At 47.4% G+C, this 14,441-nt stretch overlaps 1 protein-coding gene across 1 annotated transcript; it reads right to left on the bottom strand.

The window, feature by feature from the left end:
* Nucleotides 1–2,094: 2,094 nt before the first annotated feature.
* On the bottom strand, nucleotides 2,095–5,094 carry LOC100086348 (N-acetyltransferase 8-like). The gene is made up of 2 exons (XM_001516436.3): nucleotides 4,953–5,094; nucleotides 2,095–3,095 (listed from the first exon to the last, which is right to left on the bottom strand). Exon 2 carries the CDS (start codon nucleotides 3,071–3,073, stop codon nucleotides 2,402–2,404), a length of 672 nt encoding a protein of 223 aa, XP_001516486.1. The 5' UTR covers nucleotides 3,074–3,095; nucleotides 4,953–5,094; the 3' UTR covers nucleotides 2,095–2,401.
* Nucleotides 5,095–14,441: the final 9,347 nt, after the last annotated feature.

Raw genomic sequence — 14,441 nt, 5'->3', positions numbered from 1 at the left:
ACCAGATAAGGACCCCTTCACTGCAGAATTTGGATAACAGAAACAGCATGGCCTAGTGGAGAGAGATCAGGCCTGGGTGTCAGAAGGACCTGAGTTCTAACCACAAATTGCTTGCTGAACGAGCATGGACAAGTCACCTAACTTTTCTGGGCCTCAGTTTCCTCAAATGTAAAATAGGAATACCTGTTCTCCCTGCTACTTAGGCTACGAGCCCCATGTAAGACAATGACTGTGTGCAACCTAATTAACTTGTACCTACCCCAGCGCTTAGAAGAGTGGTTTAACACACAGTAAGTACTTTAACCAATACCACAACACATTTGAAAAAATAGAGGTAGAACCCAGTGCCTTACCTTGTCTGAGCAGCTTCCCTCGGAACAACTCTTCTTTGGCTCCCAGCTGTACTTCTGGCCTGGGGTCACAGTGCTGTGGCAAGTTTGTTCTTATTTTAAAATCTAGAAACTCTGTGTTTCAGATGTTGAGTACATGATATTTAATTTCCACCTAGACCCCTCTTGCCTGATTTAGGCCTGAGAAGATTGTGGGATGCTGCTAAAGTAAGAGGATAAAAAGTTGGAGGGTCCTGGACTGGCTTTTACTGCAATAATAATATCAACAACGATAGAAATGATGATAATAATAGGTGTATTTGTTAAATACTTACTATGTTCCAGGCACTGTACTAAGCACCAGGGGGGAAACAAGCAAGTCCGATTGGGCACAGTCCCTTTCCCACAGGGGGCACACAGTCTTAATCCCCATTTTATAGATGAGATAACTGAGGCTCAGAGAAGTCAAATAACTTGCCTGAGATCACGTGGCAGACAAGTGGCAGAGTCAGGACTAAAACCCAGGTCTTTCTGACTCCCAGGCCTGTGCCCAGGAGAACAAGGTGTGTACAAGTTACCCCAAAGATGACTGGAAAGCTGGGCTCTTTTATTGCAACAGTTGGGTGGCTTTTGTGTCAAACAGCTAACCAAAATGAAACCTTTAATCAGTTGGTAGGCAAAGAGCCAATCATGTAATTTAGCACACACGAGCATACACTTAAACCTGTGAACATTTCTGCTCAAAGAATCAATCATATGATTTAATACACATGAGCATAACTAATCTAACAGGATTATGAACAGTCGATGCTCTTCGAGTACAATCCTACAATTAAATCCACACAAACGTAAGTAATCTAAGGGTTTCAAATGCTTCATCCCTCATCCACCCATGCAGTAAAGGGGCTAAGGATAATTAATTTAATGGTGACTCCAATTGATATCGTCACCTCTTTTTGCACGTGGTATAATGTGAACATGGCAGAGTGGCTAGAGCACGGGCCTGGGAGTCACCAGGTTGGGGATTCTAATCCTGGCTCTGCCATTTGTCTGCTGTGTGACCTTGGGCAAGTCACTGCTCTGTGCCTCAGTTACCTCATCTGTAAAATGGGGACGGAGACTGGGAGCCCCACGTGGGACAGGGACTGTGTTCAACCCCATTTCCTTGTATCTACTCCAGTCTTCAGGACATTGTCTGGCACACAGTAAGTGCTTAACAAATACTATAATGATTATTATTATGACAATTGATGTCATCACCCTGCATGACAACTTCTTAGCCACAACTGTTGCTGCCGGCAGGACAAGGGAGAGAATTGGAGGCGAGGAGAAAAGTGAAGGGAAGCAAGGAGAAGGAAAATAAAAGTAGGGAGGAGAACTCCCTTATTGCCTCTTTAAAATAAGTTGCCACAATGGTGCCCTATGCAATAGTTGCATTGGACACTGTGAGAGTTTCAGGGCACCCCATCCCCTTGCCTAAGGTGGTTTTCAATGCCCCCTTTCTCCCCGCCTGGCTCGAGAGCCAGAAGAGCCAGAAACAACTCTCAAACCCCGCTCTGCTCGGCATCCAGGGAGAGTATAGTAAGAATGGCAGTGGTACTTGTTAAGTGCTTACAATATGCCAAGCACTGCTCTTAGTGTTAGGGTAGATACAGATTAATCAGGTTGGACACTGAGGGTCACCCTCTTAATCCCCATTTTACAGATGAGGTAACTGAGGCACAGGGAATTTAAGTGACTTGCTCATGGTCACACAGCAGGCATGGGCTAGAGTCGGCATTCGAAGCCAGGTCCTTCTGATGCCCAGGCCCGTATGCTATCCACTACACCAAGCTTAGTACCCAGGGGCTCTTACCTATCAATCTAGACTGTAAGCTCTTTGTAGGCAGGGAATGTGTCTGTTTATTGTTATAATGTACTCTCCCAAGCACTTAGTACACTGCCTTGCACATAGTAAGTGCTCAATAAATATGACTGACTGAATGAATTGGTGGATGGGTGAATACTCAGCCATACTGTTGGTGGACATATACCCTGCCTACAGGGAGCTTACCATCCAGAAGGGGGGCATTTCAGGGAAGAGAAGGGATGGGGTATTTGTAATGAAAGAAAGGAATAGCCACCAGCCTCCAGCTCAGGGACCAAAATGATTCGCCGACTTTGAGGAAGCCCAGGCCCTCATAGAACCTCTGGGCCGCATACTGCACACTGCTGGTAGTGAGGATGACTTCGGTGTAGCCCCGGGCCCGGGCAAACTGGAGCAGAGTCCTGGCCAGTGCCTTAGCGATGCCCTGGCCTCGATGCCCCTGGTCCACAAACATATGGAGCAGCCGGAGCTTTTTTTCTCCTCTGGGGGGACCCTCCTCAGGGAGACAACCCACCATGCCCACCACCCTCCCTGAAGACTCGGCCACCCAGAAGCAGGAACCTTCTTCGCTCAGGTAGAATTTCCGAATGTCGGACATGTCAGTGCGGCGGGCGTTCTTTAAGTAGCCGGACCAGGGCAGTCTGATGATGAACCACGTGGCGGCTGAGAGGACCGGGAGGGCGAGGAGAACTGGGTAGATGGGCTCTGAGCCCACGAACAGGGCAAGCAGGATCCCCAGAAGGAGCAGGTAGGTTCTTGCCTGTTTCAGCAGGTGTCGGAAAGTGACGGGGACGTGTTCCAACGTCCCCCGCGTGAAAATGTCCCACACGGCCTCGAAGTCCTCCTCCCGATAGCGCCGGATGCGGAAGTGGGCCATGGGAACTTTCGATCTCCGTCTCCTACGAGATCCCAAGGAAGAGGTCAGCCCCTTTCCCGTCTATCTTGGGAGAGGAAACCCGCCTCATGCCATCCTTCACCTCGAACAATGGCAGAGACACACAGAGATTCAGGTTTTTACTGTGTGGAAGAAGGCAGTGGTAAACCTCTTTCATAACTTTACCAAGAAAGCTCTACGGATGCACATACCAGAATGACCTTATGACAGAAGACGGGATGGTCTGAAGAGGGTGGGACCATGACGTTGCTAAGGATGGGAAACAGCTTGATGGCATTTGAAGAAGTCGTCCCCACCTCCCTGTCACAGAGGCGCCCCGACCCCAGGTCTGATAGCTGTAGTGCACAGGCCTGGGATTTAGAAGGTCATGGATTCTAATCCCGGCTCCGCCACTTGTTTGCTGTGAGACCTTGGGCAAGTCACTCATTGCTCCGTGCCTCAGTTGACTCATCTATAAAATGGAGATTGAGATTGTGAGCCCCACATGGGACAGGGACTATGTCCAACCCAATTTGTTTGTATCCATCCCAGCGTTTAGTACAGTGCCTGGCACATAGTAAGCACTTAACAAATACCATTATTATTATTATCATTATTATTATTTTTATTATCATTTGGGGGGTAAGCCCTTTGCATTCCTTTCAATGACTTCCCCTTGGTGGACAGATAGGAGGACTCCAAAGGGACAACTTGACGAGCTGCTTTTTCTTTATGGTATTTGTAAAATACCATATGAGTTAAGCACTGTTTAAGGGCAGGGGTAGATGCAAGTTCATCAGTTTGGACACAGTCCCCGTCCCACATATGGATTACAGTCTTATTCCCCATTTTACAGATGAGGTAACAGACGCAGAGAAGTGAAGTGACTTGCCACCGATCACACAGCAGACGAGTGGTGGAGGCTGGATTACAACCCAGGTCTCTCTGACTACCAGGTCCATGCTTTTTTTTTTTTTTAATGGTTTTTGTGAAGCACTTACTATCTACCAGACACTGTTTCATACACTGGGGTAGATACAAGCTAATCAAGTTGGACACAGTCCTCATCCCATATGGGGCTCTCACTATTAATCCCCATTTTCCAGATGAGATCACTGGGACCCAGAGAAGTGAAGCGACTTGCCCAAGGTCACACAACAGACAAGTGGCAGAGGCGGGATTAGAACACAGGTCCTTCTTACTCCCAGGCCCAGGCTCTATCCACTAGGCAACTTGAGACTGTCGTCTTCTTGTTCAAGACAGACAAATGACTAAAGGGATTCCTCCCTCTTCCTCCACTGACCTTTCCTCCTGGTCTCCTCAGGCTTCTCAGACTGGCTCTGGGACCCTGACTGAGTATTCATTCATTCATCAATCGCATTTATTGAGCACTTACTGTGTGCAGAGCACTATATTAAGCCCTTGGAAGAGTTCAATACAACAATAAACAGACACATTCCCAGCCCACAACGAGCAGGAAAGAACTCCATCAACGGTTTGGGCCGATGCAGCTACCGCCTCCCTCACCCTTCCCCTTCCTCAGTTTTGGAAGCCTTGTTAGCTCCCGCACATGTTCTCCAAGAGGCCTTCCCAAGACTAAGCCCCGCTTTTCCCTTCTCTCACTCCCTTCTGCATCACCCTGACCTGCTCCCTTTTTTCTTCCCCCCCACCCATCCCCAAAGCAATTCTATCGATATCTGTCATTTTTTAATTTGTATTGATATCTGTCTCCCCCCTTCTAGACTGTAAGCTCGTTGTGGGTAGGGGATGGGTCTATTGTTGTCCTCTCCCAAGAGCTTAGTACAGTGCTCAGTACACAGTAAGCACTCAATAAACACGATTAAATGAATGAATGAATGAAAAGATGTCTGTCCCTTCTCACCTGCTATGTCCTGTTCCCAGAAGTGGGATTCCAGCAACGTCCTCCGAGGTAGCCTAGTCTTCCCAGCGGCTGTCTGGCCGGCTCTCTTCGGCTGGTCTTAGCTGGGGGTCAATGTTCGACCTCTGCAGAGTCCAGTCTGATTGTCAGGGAGGATCCAACCCCCTTCCCAGGCCAGTTCCAACTCAGTGATGTGTAAAGTTTCATTTCAGGACTGGAGGCAAACAGGTCACTGGAGAAGCAGCATGGCCTAATGGCTAGAGCACAGGCCTGGGAGTCAGAAGGACTTGGGTTCTAGTCCTTGTCCGCTGGGTGACCTTGGGCAAGTCACTTCACTTCTCCGGACCTCAGTTCCCTCATCTGTAAAATGGGAACTAAGACTGTGTGCCCTGTGTGAGACAGGGACTGGGTCCAACCCGATTATCTTGTAATTACTCCAGCGCTTAGAACAGTGCCTTACCCACAGGGAGCGCTTAACAAATCCCACAGTCATTATTATTATTATTATTATTATTATCAGAGCTAAACAAATCCCATAAAAGAGAGATAGAGTCAACAAAACCCTGACAAAAAAGGGGTCATGGGTGAGGTGAACGATGCTACCCACAGATTCCAACTTGGTACTCTTTCCACCTCCCTGATGCACCATATAACCCCCCATAACAAGCTCACAGTCTAGAGGATGACCTCAGAAACTAGTGGGTCTCTTCAGCTGTCATGGAGATAACATGCCTGCCTCTCCCTGCCTTACAAGCTTGGAATGAAGACAGAATGAGAAAAGTGACAGAAAAAGCACTTGAGAAGGGGGAGGTAAAGGGCTGTTCAATTCAATGTGTTTCTTATCAGTCACCCAGGCCCTTATGCTTCACTTTGCAGCTCCCTCCCTCCCTTCCTTCCCTCCCTCACTACTTCCTTCCTTCCCTCCACCCCTTCCTTTCTTCCCTCCTTCCCTTCCTCCTTCCCTATTCCCCACCTCCCTCACTCCTTCCTTCCCTTCCTCCCTCCATTTTCCCCTCCCTCCTTCGCTTTCTTCCTTCCTCCCTCCCTCCTCCTCTCCTTCCCTCCCTCTCTCTTCCCTGTTCTGCTCAGTTGAGCTGAAAACTCAGCTGTTCTCCAGGAGAGTGAGAGGTTCTGGCCTCAGGAATGCTGGATGAGTCCTAAACCTGGCACCGGCCACATGAACTTCTTCCCACTCCAGGCCATTCACCCCAAGTGACCCCAATGTCTCCAGGGGAATCCAGTCTGAAATGGGATGCTAGAGACTCAGGGACCAAGGTCCATCTAGGTCAACAGCACTCCCAATCTGGGGGAAAAATAAGGGAGGGAGTTCTCGCTGTTTAAACAAAAGGGAAATCAAGTTTGCAGTTGGTGGTGACTTCTAAAAGGCCACCCTCCCTCAGCTTCTCCCTCCAAGCATGGGCCTGGGAGTCAGAAGGATCTGGGTTCTAATCTCAGTTCAGCCACTTGTTTGCTGTGAGACCTTAGGCAAATCACTTAACTTTTCTGTACCTCAGTTACCTCATCTGTAAAATGAAAAGCAGCGAGGCCTACTGGATAGAGCCCCGGCCAGCAAGTCAGAAGGATCTGGGTTCTAATTCCGGCTCTGCCACGTGTCTGCTGAGTGTCCTTGGGCAAGGTGCATAACTTCTCTGTGACTCAGTTACCTCATCTATAAAATGGGGATTACCACCGTAAGTCTCATGTGGAACATGGACTGTATCCAACCTGATTAACTTGTATCTACCTCAATGCTTAGTAGAGCAACTGGCCCATAGTAAGTGCTTAACAAATACCATTAAAAATAAAGGAGGGTGAAAGCTGGGACCCATCTTCAAAGCCCTATTTAGAGCTCACCTCCTCCAAGAGGCCTTCCCAGACTGAGCTACCCCTTTTCCCTCTGCTCCCTCTCTGCTCCCCCTCTGCCCTCTGCTCCCTCCTCCTTTCCCCCTTCACCTCCCCTTGGCTAAGCCCCCTTTCCCTCTGCTCCTCCCCCTCTCCCTTCCCCTCCCCTTAGCACTGTGCTCATTTGGATAGATGTTTATTACCCTATTTATTTTGTTAATGAGGTGTACATCCCCTTGATTCTATTTATCGTGATTATGTTGTCTTGTTTTTGGCCGTCTCCCCCGATTAGACTGTGAGCTCGTCACTGGGCAGGGATTGTCTCTATCTGTTGCCGAATTGTACATTCCAAGTGCTTAGTACGGTGCTCTGCACATAGTAAGTGCTCAATAAATACTACTGAATGAATGAATGTGGGACAGGGACTGAGACCAACTGATTGGCTTGCATTTACCCCAGGGCTTATTACACTGTCTGGCACAAAACTGCTTATCAAATACCATTAAAAAAAAAAGAAGATGAAGACTGTGAGCCCCTTGTGGGACAGGGACTGTGTCCAACCTGATTAGCTTGTATCTATCTCAGTGCTTGGTACAGGGCCTGGCCTACCCTGACTAAGCCCTCTTTTCCTTTTCTTCCACTCCTTTCTGCTTTGTCCTGACTTACTCCCTCTGTTCTTCCCCTCTCCCACTCCCTCAGCACTTATGTACACATCTCCCCCCTCTAGACTGTAAGCTTGTTGTGGGCAGGGAATGTGTCTCTTTATGTTGTATTGTACTCTCCCAAGCCACTTAGTACAGTGCTCTGCACACAGTAAGCACTCAGTAAATACGACTGATTGAATGAATAAATGAATTTTCTCTCCTCTCCATCCCTATGTGGAGTTGAACCCAAGAGGTTCTGTGGACATTGTCCTTAGGGGAAGTGGACCTTTCCACATTATTCCAGGATGGGGTGGAACCAGCTCTTTGCATCCATCCCCAAACAGGTTCTTTTTCTTTTTGTATGTTGTTTGTTAAGTGCTTATTATATGTCAAACACTGATCTGAGCGCTGACTGCCATCTTTCCTGGCATTAAGCGTTAATACCCGCTTTGGAGTCAGGAGATTAAGACTGACATGGATTGGGACATGAATTGGGTCCAACTTAAATATCTTATTTATACGATGGTATTTATTGAGCATTTACTGTGTGCAAAGCACTGTACTAGGTGGTTATTATAATTATTATTAGTAGTAACTGTTAAATATTGTTAATTTTGTTAATAATAACAATAATAATAATAATAATGGTATTTTTTAATCACTTACTATATGCTTGACATACTACTGTGAGTCCCACGTGGGACAACCTGATCACCTTGTATCTACCCCAATGCTTAGAACAGTGCTTGGCACATAGTAAGTGCTTAAGAAATACCATTATTATTATTATTATTGTTTTTTGCCAGGCACTGTACTAATTATTGGGGTGGATACAAGCAAATCGAGTTGGACACAGTCCATATCCCATTTGGGGGTCACATTCTCAATCCCCATTTGACAGATGAGGGAACTAAGGCCCAGAGAAGTGAAGTGATTTGCACAAGGTCCCACAGCAGACAAATGGCGAAGTCAGGATTAGAACCCATGACCTTCTGACTCCCAGGCCCGTACTCTATCCACTCGGCCACGCCACTGGATCGGCAGCCCTGCCAAGAGGGCCGCATTGCCTTTGAAAGGTTTCCACTACCATTTATTTGGCACCTACTGGGCAAAGAGCCCTGTTCCATTGCAGATGGGGATGAGAACATTAATTTATTCATTCATTCAGTTGTATTTATTTAGCACTTACTGTGTGCAGGGCACTGTACTAAGCACTTGGAAAGTACAATTCAGCAACAAACAGAGACAGTCCCTACTCACAACAGGCTCACAGTCTAGAAGGAGGGAGACAGACATCAAAACAAGTAAACAGGCATCAACAGCAGGGAAGGTCGAGTGATGTCTGTCTTTCCCTCTAGGACTCAATGTGGGCAGTGAAGGTGTTTACCAACTCTGTTTTATTGTACTCTATTTTATTGTACTCTCCCAAGCACCTAGTGCTCTGCTCTGCCCAGAGTAAGCACTTAATAAATACCATTGATGATGATGAGCCCGGGCTTGCAAGTCAGAGGTCGTGGGTTCTAAACCCAGCTCTGCCACTTGTCAGCTGTGTGACTTTGGGCAAGTCACTTAACTTCTCTGTGCCTCAGGTACCTCATCTGTAAAATGGGGATAAATCTGATTACCTTATATCTGCCCCAGCGCTTAGAACAGTGCTCGGCACATATTAAGTGCTTAACAAATACCATCATTATTATTATCATTATTATGACCACTAAAGAACTCATCCCATAGGCATTTGTGTACTTCCCCCAGATGGCGTGCATATCTTTAAACACTATCTCTTCCCGCTACCTCATTTATTTATCAATCAACCAAGTGAGCACTTACAATGTGCAGAGCGCTGGGCTAAGCGCTTGGGAGAGGACAATCCAACAAACACATTCTGTGCCCATAATGAGCTTACTTTTTAGGATCTGTCTTCCCTGCTTGATTTTGAGCTCCTTCAGGGCAGCTTTCAGGTCTACTATGTTGTACTCTCCCAAGTGCTTAGCACAGTGCTCAGCAGAGAGCAAGTTTTCAGTACAATCCATTGAATGGGGCCCAACTCAGACCAGACCCCAGGATCTCAGCGAGTGGAACAAAGGTCTTTACTAAAATCCTTCTGGGTTGGGTTGCCCTAGGAGCCCAGAGGTACCAGCCTCCACCACGGCCTTGCCCTCCATCTCCCTTGCCCCTGGAACTGGGCTCCTCTTTGATGGGGGCAGGGCGAGGGGAGAGGGTGCCCAGTGGAGGGCTGGATCCAAGAAGCTGGGTAAGAGGCCACCAATGAGCATTTCCTGTGGAACCTAACAAAGAAGGTGTTGGCACCTTTTATTCTTTAACCTGTACTGGACAATCCACAATGAGTCCTTCTCCCCTGAATCCTGGATTTCACTGTTCCTGTGTGGGGACAATTGACCCCAATTTACTCCTCACGATCATTGGCCCTACAATAGAAAATACTGCTTTAACATTTGGTGCCTACTAATTCTCCCTCCCCTTCTCAGGGTCGCACCTAGCAAGTTTCCAGTACTCTACCTATGGGAGGGAGAGTCAAGCAGAGGCCTACACTTTCAATTCCTAGCTTGGCCAGTGGCTAGCGATTGGAAGGCCATCTGCTGTACTGGGTAGCAGTGGCTGGGGAGAGAGCCGAGGGTGGAGACTTGGGTTTACCGTGCGGAAGGGGCGATGGTAAACCACTTCTGGATTTTGACCAAGAAAACTCTATGGATCCATTACTGGAATGATTGCAGATGGAGAGCGGGGCGTTCCGGGAGAGATGTGTCCTCAGTGTCGCTATGGGTCGGAAATGACTTGACGGCATAAGACAAGACAATCCTTTCTCACAAAGGGGGTTACATTTCCTGTGGACTTCTGTAAACTTGCTATGGGCAGGGAAATGCACCTGCTTATTCTGTAGGATTGTACTCTCCCAAGGGCTTAGTCTAGTGCTCTGCACTTAGTAAGCGCTCAATAAATATGATTGATTCTCCAGCTATCATTACAGGCTGGAGCCAGCAGTTAATTTACTATCCATTTACCTAGAAACTAAGCAGGAGAAACAAAGTCTGTATCCCATTCCCAAATATTCCCTTCTGAGTCTTATGTTGGTTTGAGATTCTTAAAAGAGCAGGAGATTACAAGAAACAGACACTTTTCTTCCCACGCTCTGTTATGCTGAGCAACTCACCTATTTCCTAATCTCCCTGGAATCATAGAGAAGCAGCATGGCTTAGTGGAAAGAGCACAGGCTTGGGAGTCAGAGTCCGGGGTTCTAATCCCGGCTACACCACTTGTCTGCTGTATGGCCTTGGGCAAGTCACTTCACTTCTCTGTGCCTCACTTCCCTCATCTGTAAAATGGGGATTAAAACTGTGAGCCCCATGTGGTACAACCTGATTAGCCGGTATCTAGCCCTGCAATTAGAACAGTGCTTGGCATATACTAGGTGCTTAACAAATACCATTATTATTATTATTATTATCAACAATACAATAGCCTGGACCCTGGTGTGTAAGATGAACCGATTAGCTGATGAACTGCTTTCAAACAAACATCTGGCACTTAACTTACTATCCAATAACTGTGGAAGCTGACTGGTAGAAACTGAAAGTCCATATGCCATTCACGGACATTTCCTTCATCCTTCATTTCCCGTAAACCAATATTAGTAAAAGAAGAACACTGCCTGTGAACAGGATACAAAGTTTCAGTTTCTCTGGCTCAGTTTCCAGGGTTAATGGATAGTAAGTTAAATGCCAGATATTTGCTTGAAAGCAGTCATCAGCTAATCAGTTCATCTTACACGCCAGGATCCAGGCTATTGTATGGTTGGTTCCAGGGAGATAACCATTAATAATTGATAATTGAAAGTAATTATCAGTTAATTGCTCTTCCACACTTCAAAACCTTATTGAAGGCACATCTCCTCAAAGAAATCTTCCCTGACTAAGCCCTCCTCTCCTCTTCTCCCACTCCCTCTTGTGCGGCTCTTGCTCCTTCGTTCATCCTTCCTCCCCTCCCTACAGCACATATGTAGAGATCTGTAATTTACTTATTTATATTAATGTCTGTCACCCCCTCTAGATTTTGAGCTTGCTGTGAGTGGGAATGTGTCTGTCTACTGTTATATTGTACTCTCCCAAGCACTTAGTATAGTGCTTTGCACCCAGTAAGTGCTCAATAAGTACGACTGGATGAATGAATGAGAGGGAGGTTGGGAAATAGCTGCGTTGCTCAGAGTAACCAAGTGTGATAAGAAAGGTTTCTATTTCTAGTAAGCTCCTGCTCTTCTAAGAATGATACAAAGAGGAATCAGGTTGGGACACAGCCCCTCTCCCATATGGGGCTCACAGGCTCCTGGTCTTAATCCCTAATTTACAGATGAGCTGAGGCACAGAGAAGGTAAGTGACTTGCCCAAGGTCATGCAACAGACAAGTGGTGGCGCTGGGATAAAACCCAAGCCCCCTGACTTCCAGGCCCGTGCTCTTTCCACTAGGCCATGATGCATGTCTCTGTAGCCCAGGTTTAGATGGTCTTGGGACCGTAAGTGGGCACCTCAGATGTTGAAGGAGCACCAACCACACTCCCCAGGCAACCCTGAGCTATTCCTAGGTGGCCCACAGCATACCACTGTTGTGCTACCAGAGGCACAGAAAATGCCAGTTTTGACTGGCTCTGTTGAGCTGGGATAGAGGGAGGAGGAGTTGAAAGTGGCGGGGCGGATCTGCATCCCCATCACCCCTCAACCTTAAACATACCCCCCTCCCCTCTTTTCCATTTCTAGCAGCTGGGAACCACCTAGGGATATGACCCCTTGATCAGAGGGAGTATCTCCAGCTGCTAACCCTGACTTCATTCTTTACAGGCGTCTAGGACAGCGCTCTGCATACAGTTAAGCACTCGATAAATGCCATTTTTTACGGTATTTGTTGAGCACTTACTATGTGCCAGGCACTGTAATAATAATGATAATATTGTTGGTATTTGTTAAGTGCTTACTATGTGTTGAACACTATTCTAAGTGCTGGGGTAGATACAGGGTAATCAGGTTGTCCCATGTGGGGCTCACACTTTTAATCCCCATTTTACAGATGAGGTAACTGAGGCACCAAGACGTTAAGTGACTGGCCCAAAGTCACACAGCTATCTAGTGGTGGAGCCGTGAGTAGAACCCATGACCTCTGATTCCTAAGCCCGTGCTCTTTCCACTGCGCCACGCTGCTTCTCTAATAATAATTATTATCATATTTGTTAAGCACATACTATGTGCTAGGCACTGTTCTAAGACGGGAGTAGATACAAGATAACCAGGTTGGGCACAGTCCCTGTCCCACACAGGGCTCACAGTCTTAATCCCCATTTTACAGATGAGGGAACTGAGGCACAGAGAAGTTAAGTGACTTGCCCAAGGTCACACAGCACACATGTGGTGGAGCTGGAATTAGAACCCGTGACCTTCTGGCTCCCAGGCCCGTGCTCTATCCACTAGGTCATGCTGTACCAAGAGCTGGAATTGATACAAGCTAACGAGGTTGGATAGAGTCCCTGTCCCACATGGGGCTCACAGTCTTTGTTCCCATTTTACGGACGAGGGAACTGAGGCCCACAGAAGTGAAGAGAATTGCCCAAGATCACCCAGCAGACAAGGGTCGGGGCCGGGATTAGAAGCCAGGCTTGTGTGCTAACCATTTTGCCATGCTGCAACTGATTAGCACCCTCTTCACTCTCCCTCTTAAGACTTTCTGTTTAAGCACAGAGTGTCCATGAAGAGCACAGCATTCCCCGGTGGCAGACCTTGGGTGCAAAAGAGGAAGAAAACCAGGAGAGGAGCCTGTCTCCCTCTGAGGAATAAAAATGGCTGAATGAACAGACCTCAGATACTTTCAACTTCTCCTCCACCCACAACTGCCCAAGGCGGACTTTTGAAGAGGGTGGCATGGTTCCCCGGAGCACCGAGCCTGAGAAAAACACAACTAGCTTTGCTCATTTCTCTGTTAGATTTCGAGGGCTCGGGTCCAGTGGGCTCCCCCTCTTCCTCCGACCTCTAACTGTGGGGGTCCCTCGAGGCTCTTTCCTGGGTCCCCTTCTACTCTCCATCTCCAACCACTACCTTGGAGAGCTCAATCGCTCCCCTGGCTTCAGTGGCCATCTCTATGTGGATGATTCCCAAATCTACATCTCCAGCCCTGATCTCTCTCTTTCTCTGCACTCTCACATTTCCTTCTGCCTCAGGACTTGGTTGCCCCACTGAAACCTCAAAATGAACATGTTCAAAACAAATCCTAATCTCCCCCCCTACCCAAACCCTGTCCACCCCTGATTTTCCCATCACTGTAGATGGCACCACCATCTTTTCCAGCCTCACATGCCCATAATCTTGGTATTATCCTCAACTCACCTCTCTCATTCAACCCATATATTCAATCTGTCACTAAATTCTGTTGGTTCAAGCTTCATGACATTGTTAAAATCCACCCTTCTTCTTCATCCAAACTGCTTCAAAGTTAATCCAAGCACTTCTCCTATCTCACCTTGATTACTGTGCCAGCCTCCTTGCCGACCTCCCAGCCACCCATCTCTCCTCTCTCCATTCCATACTTCACTCACGTTTCCCCACTCCTCAAGAACCTCCAGTGGTTGCCCATCCACCTCCATATCAAACAGAAACTCCTTTCCATTGGCTTTAAAACACTCAATCGCCTGGCCCTCTCCTACCACACCTTGTCGTTCACTTGTGCCCAGCTTGCACACTTTGCTCCTCTAATGCCACCTACTCACATCAATCTCATCCATCTCGCCGACAACCTCTTGCCCATGTCCTGCCTCTGGTCTGGAATGCTTTCCCTTTCCACCAGACCATCAACTCTCTTCACCTTCCTTCAAAGCTTTATTGAAGGCACAGTTCCTCTGAGTGACCTTCCCTCATTAACCCATTTCCTCTTCCCCCATTCTCTACTATATCATCATTGTTTTTGGATTTGCTCCGTTTATCCACCCCTCCCTCAGCCCCGTGACACTTAT

This window comes from Ornithorhynchus anatinus, chromosome 4 (assembly GCF_004115215.2).
Source record: "Ornithorhynchus anatinus isolate Pmale09 chromosome 4, mOrnAna1.pri.v4, whole genome shotgun sequence".
NCBI lineage: Eukaryota > Metazoa > Chordata > Mammalia > Monotremata > Ornithorhynchidae > Ornithorhynchus > Ornithorhynchus anatinus.
The sequence above is the reverse complement of the archived record's forward strand: the minus strand, read 5'-3'. Positions and strand labels throughout refer to the sequence as shown.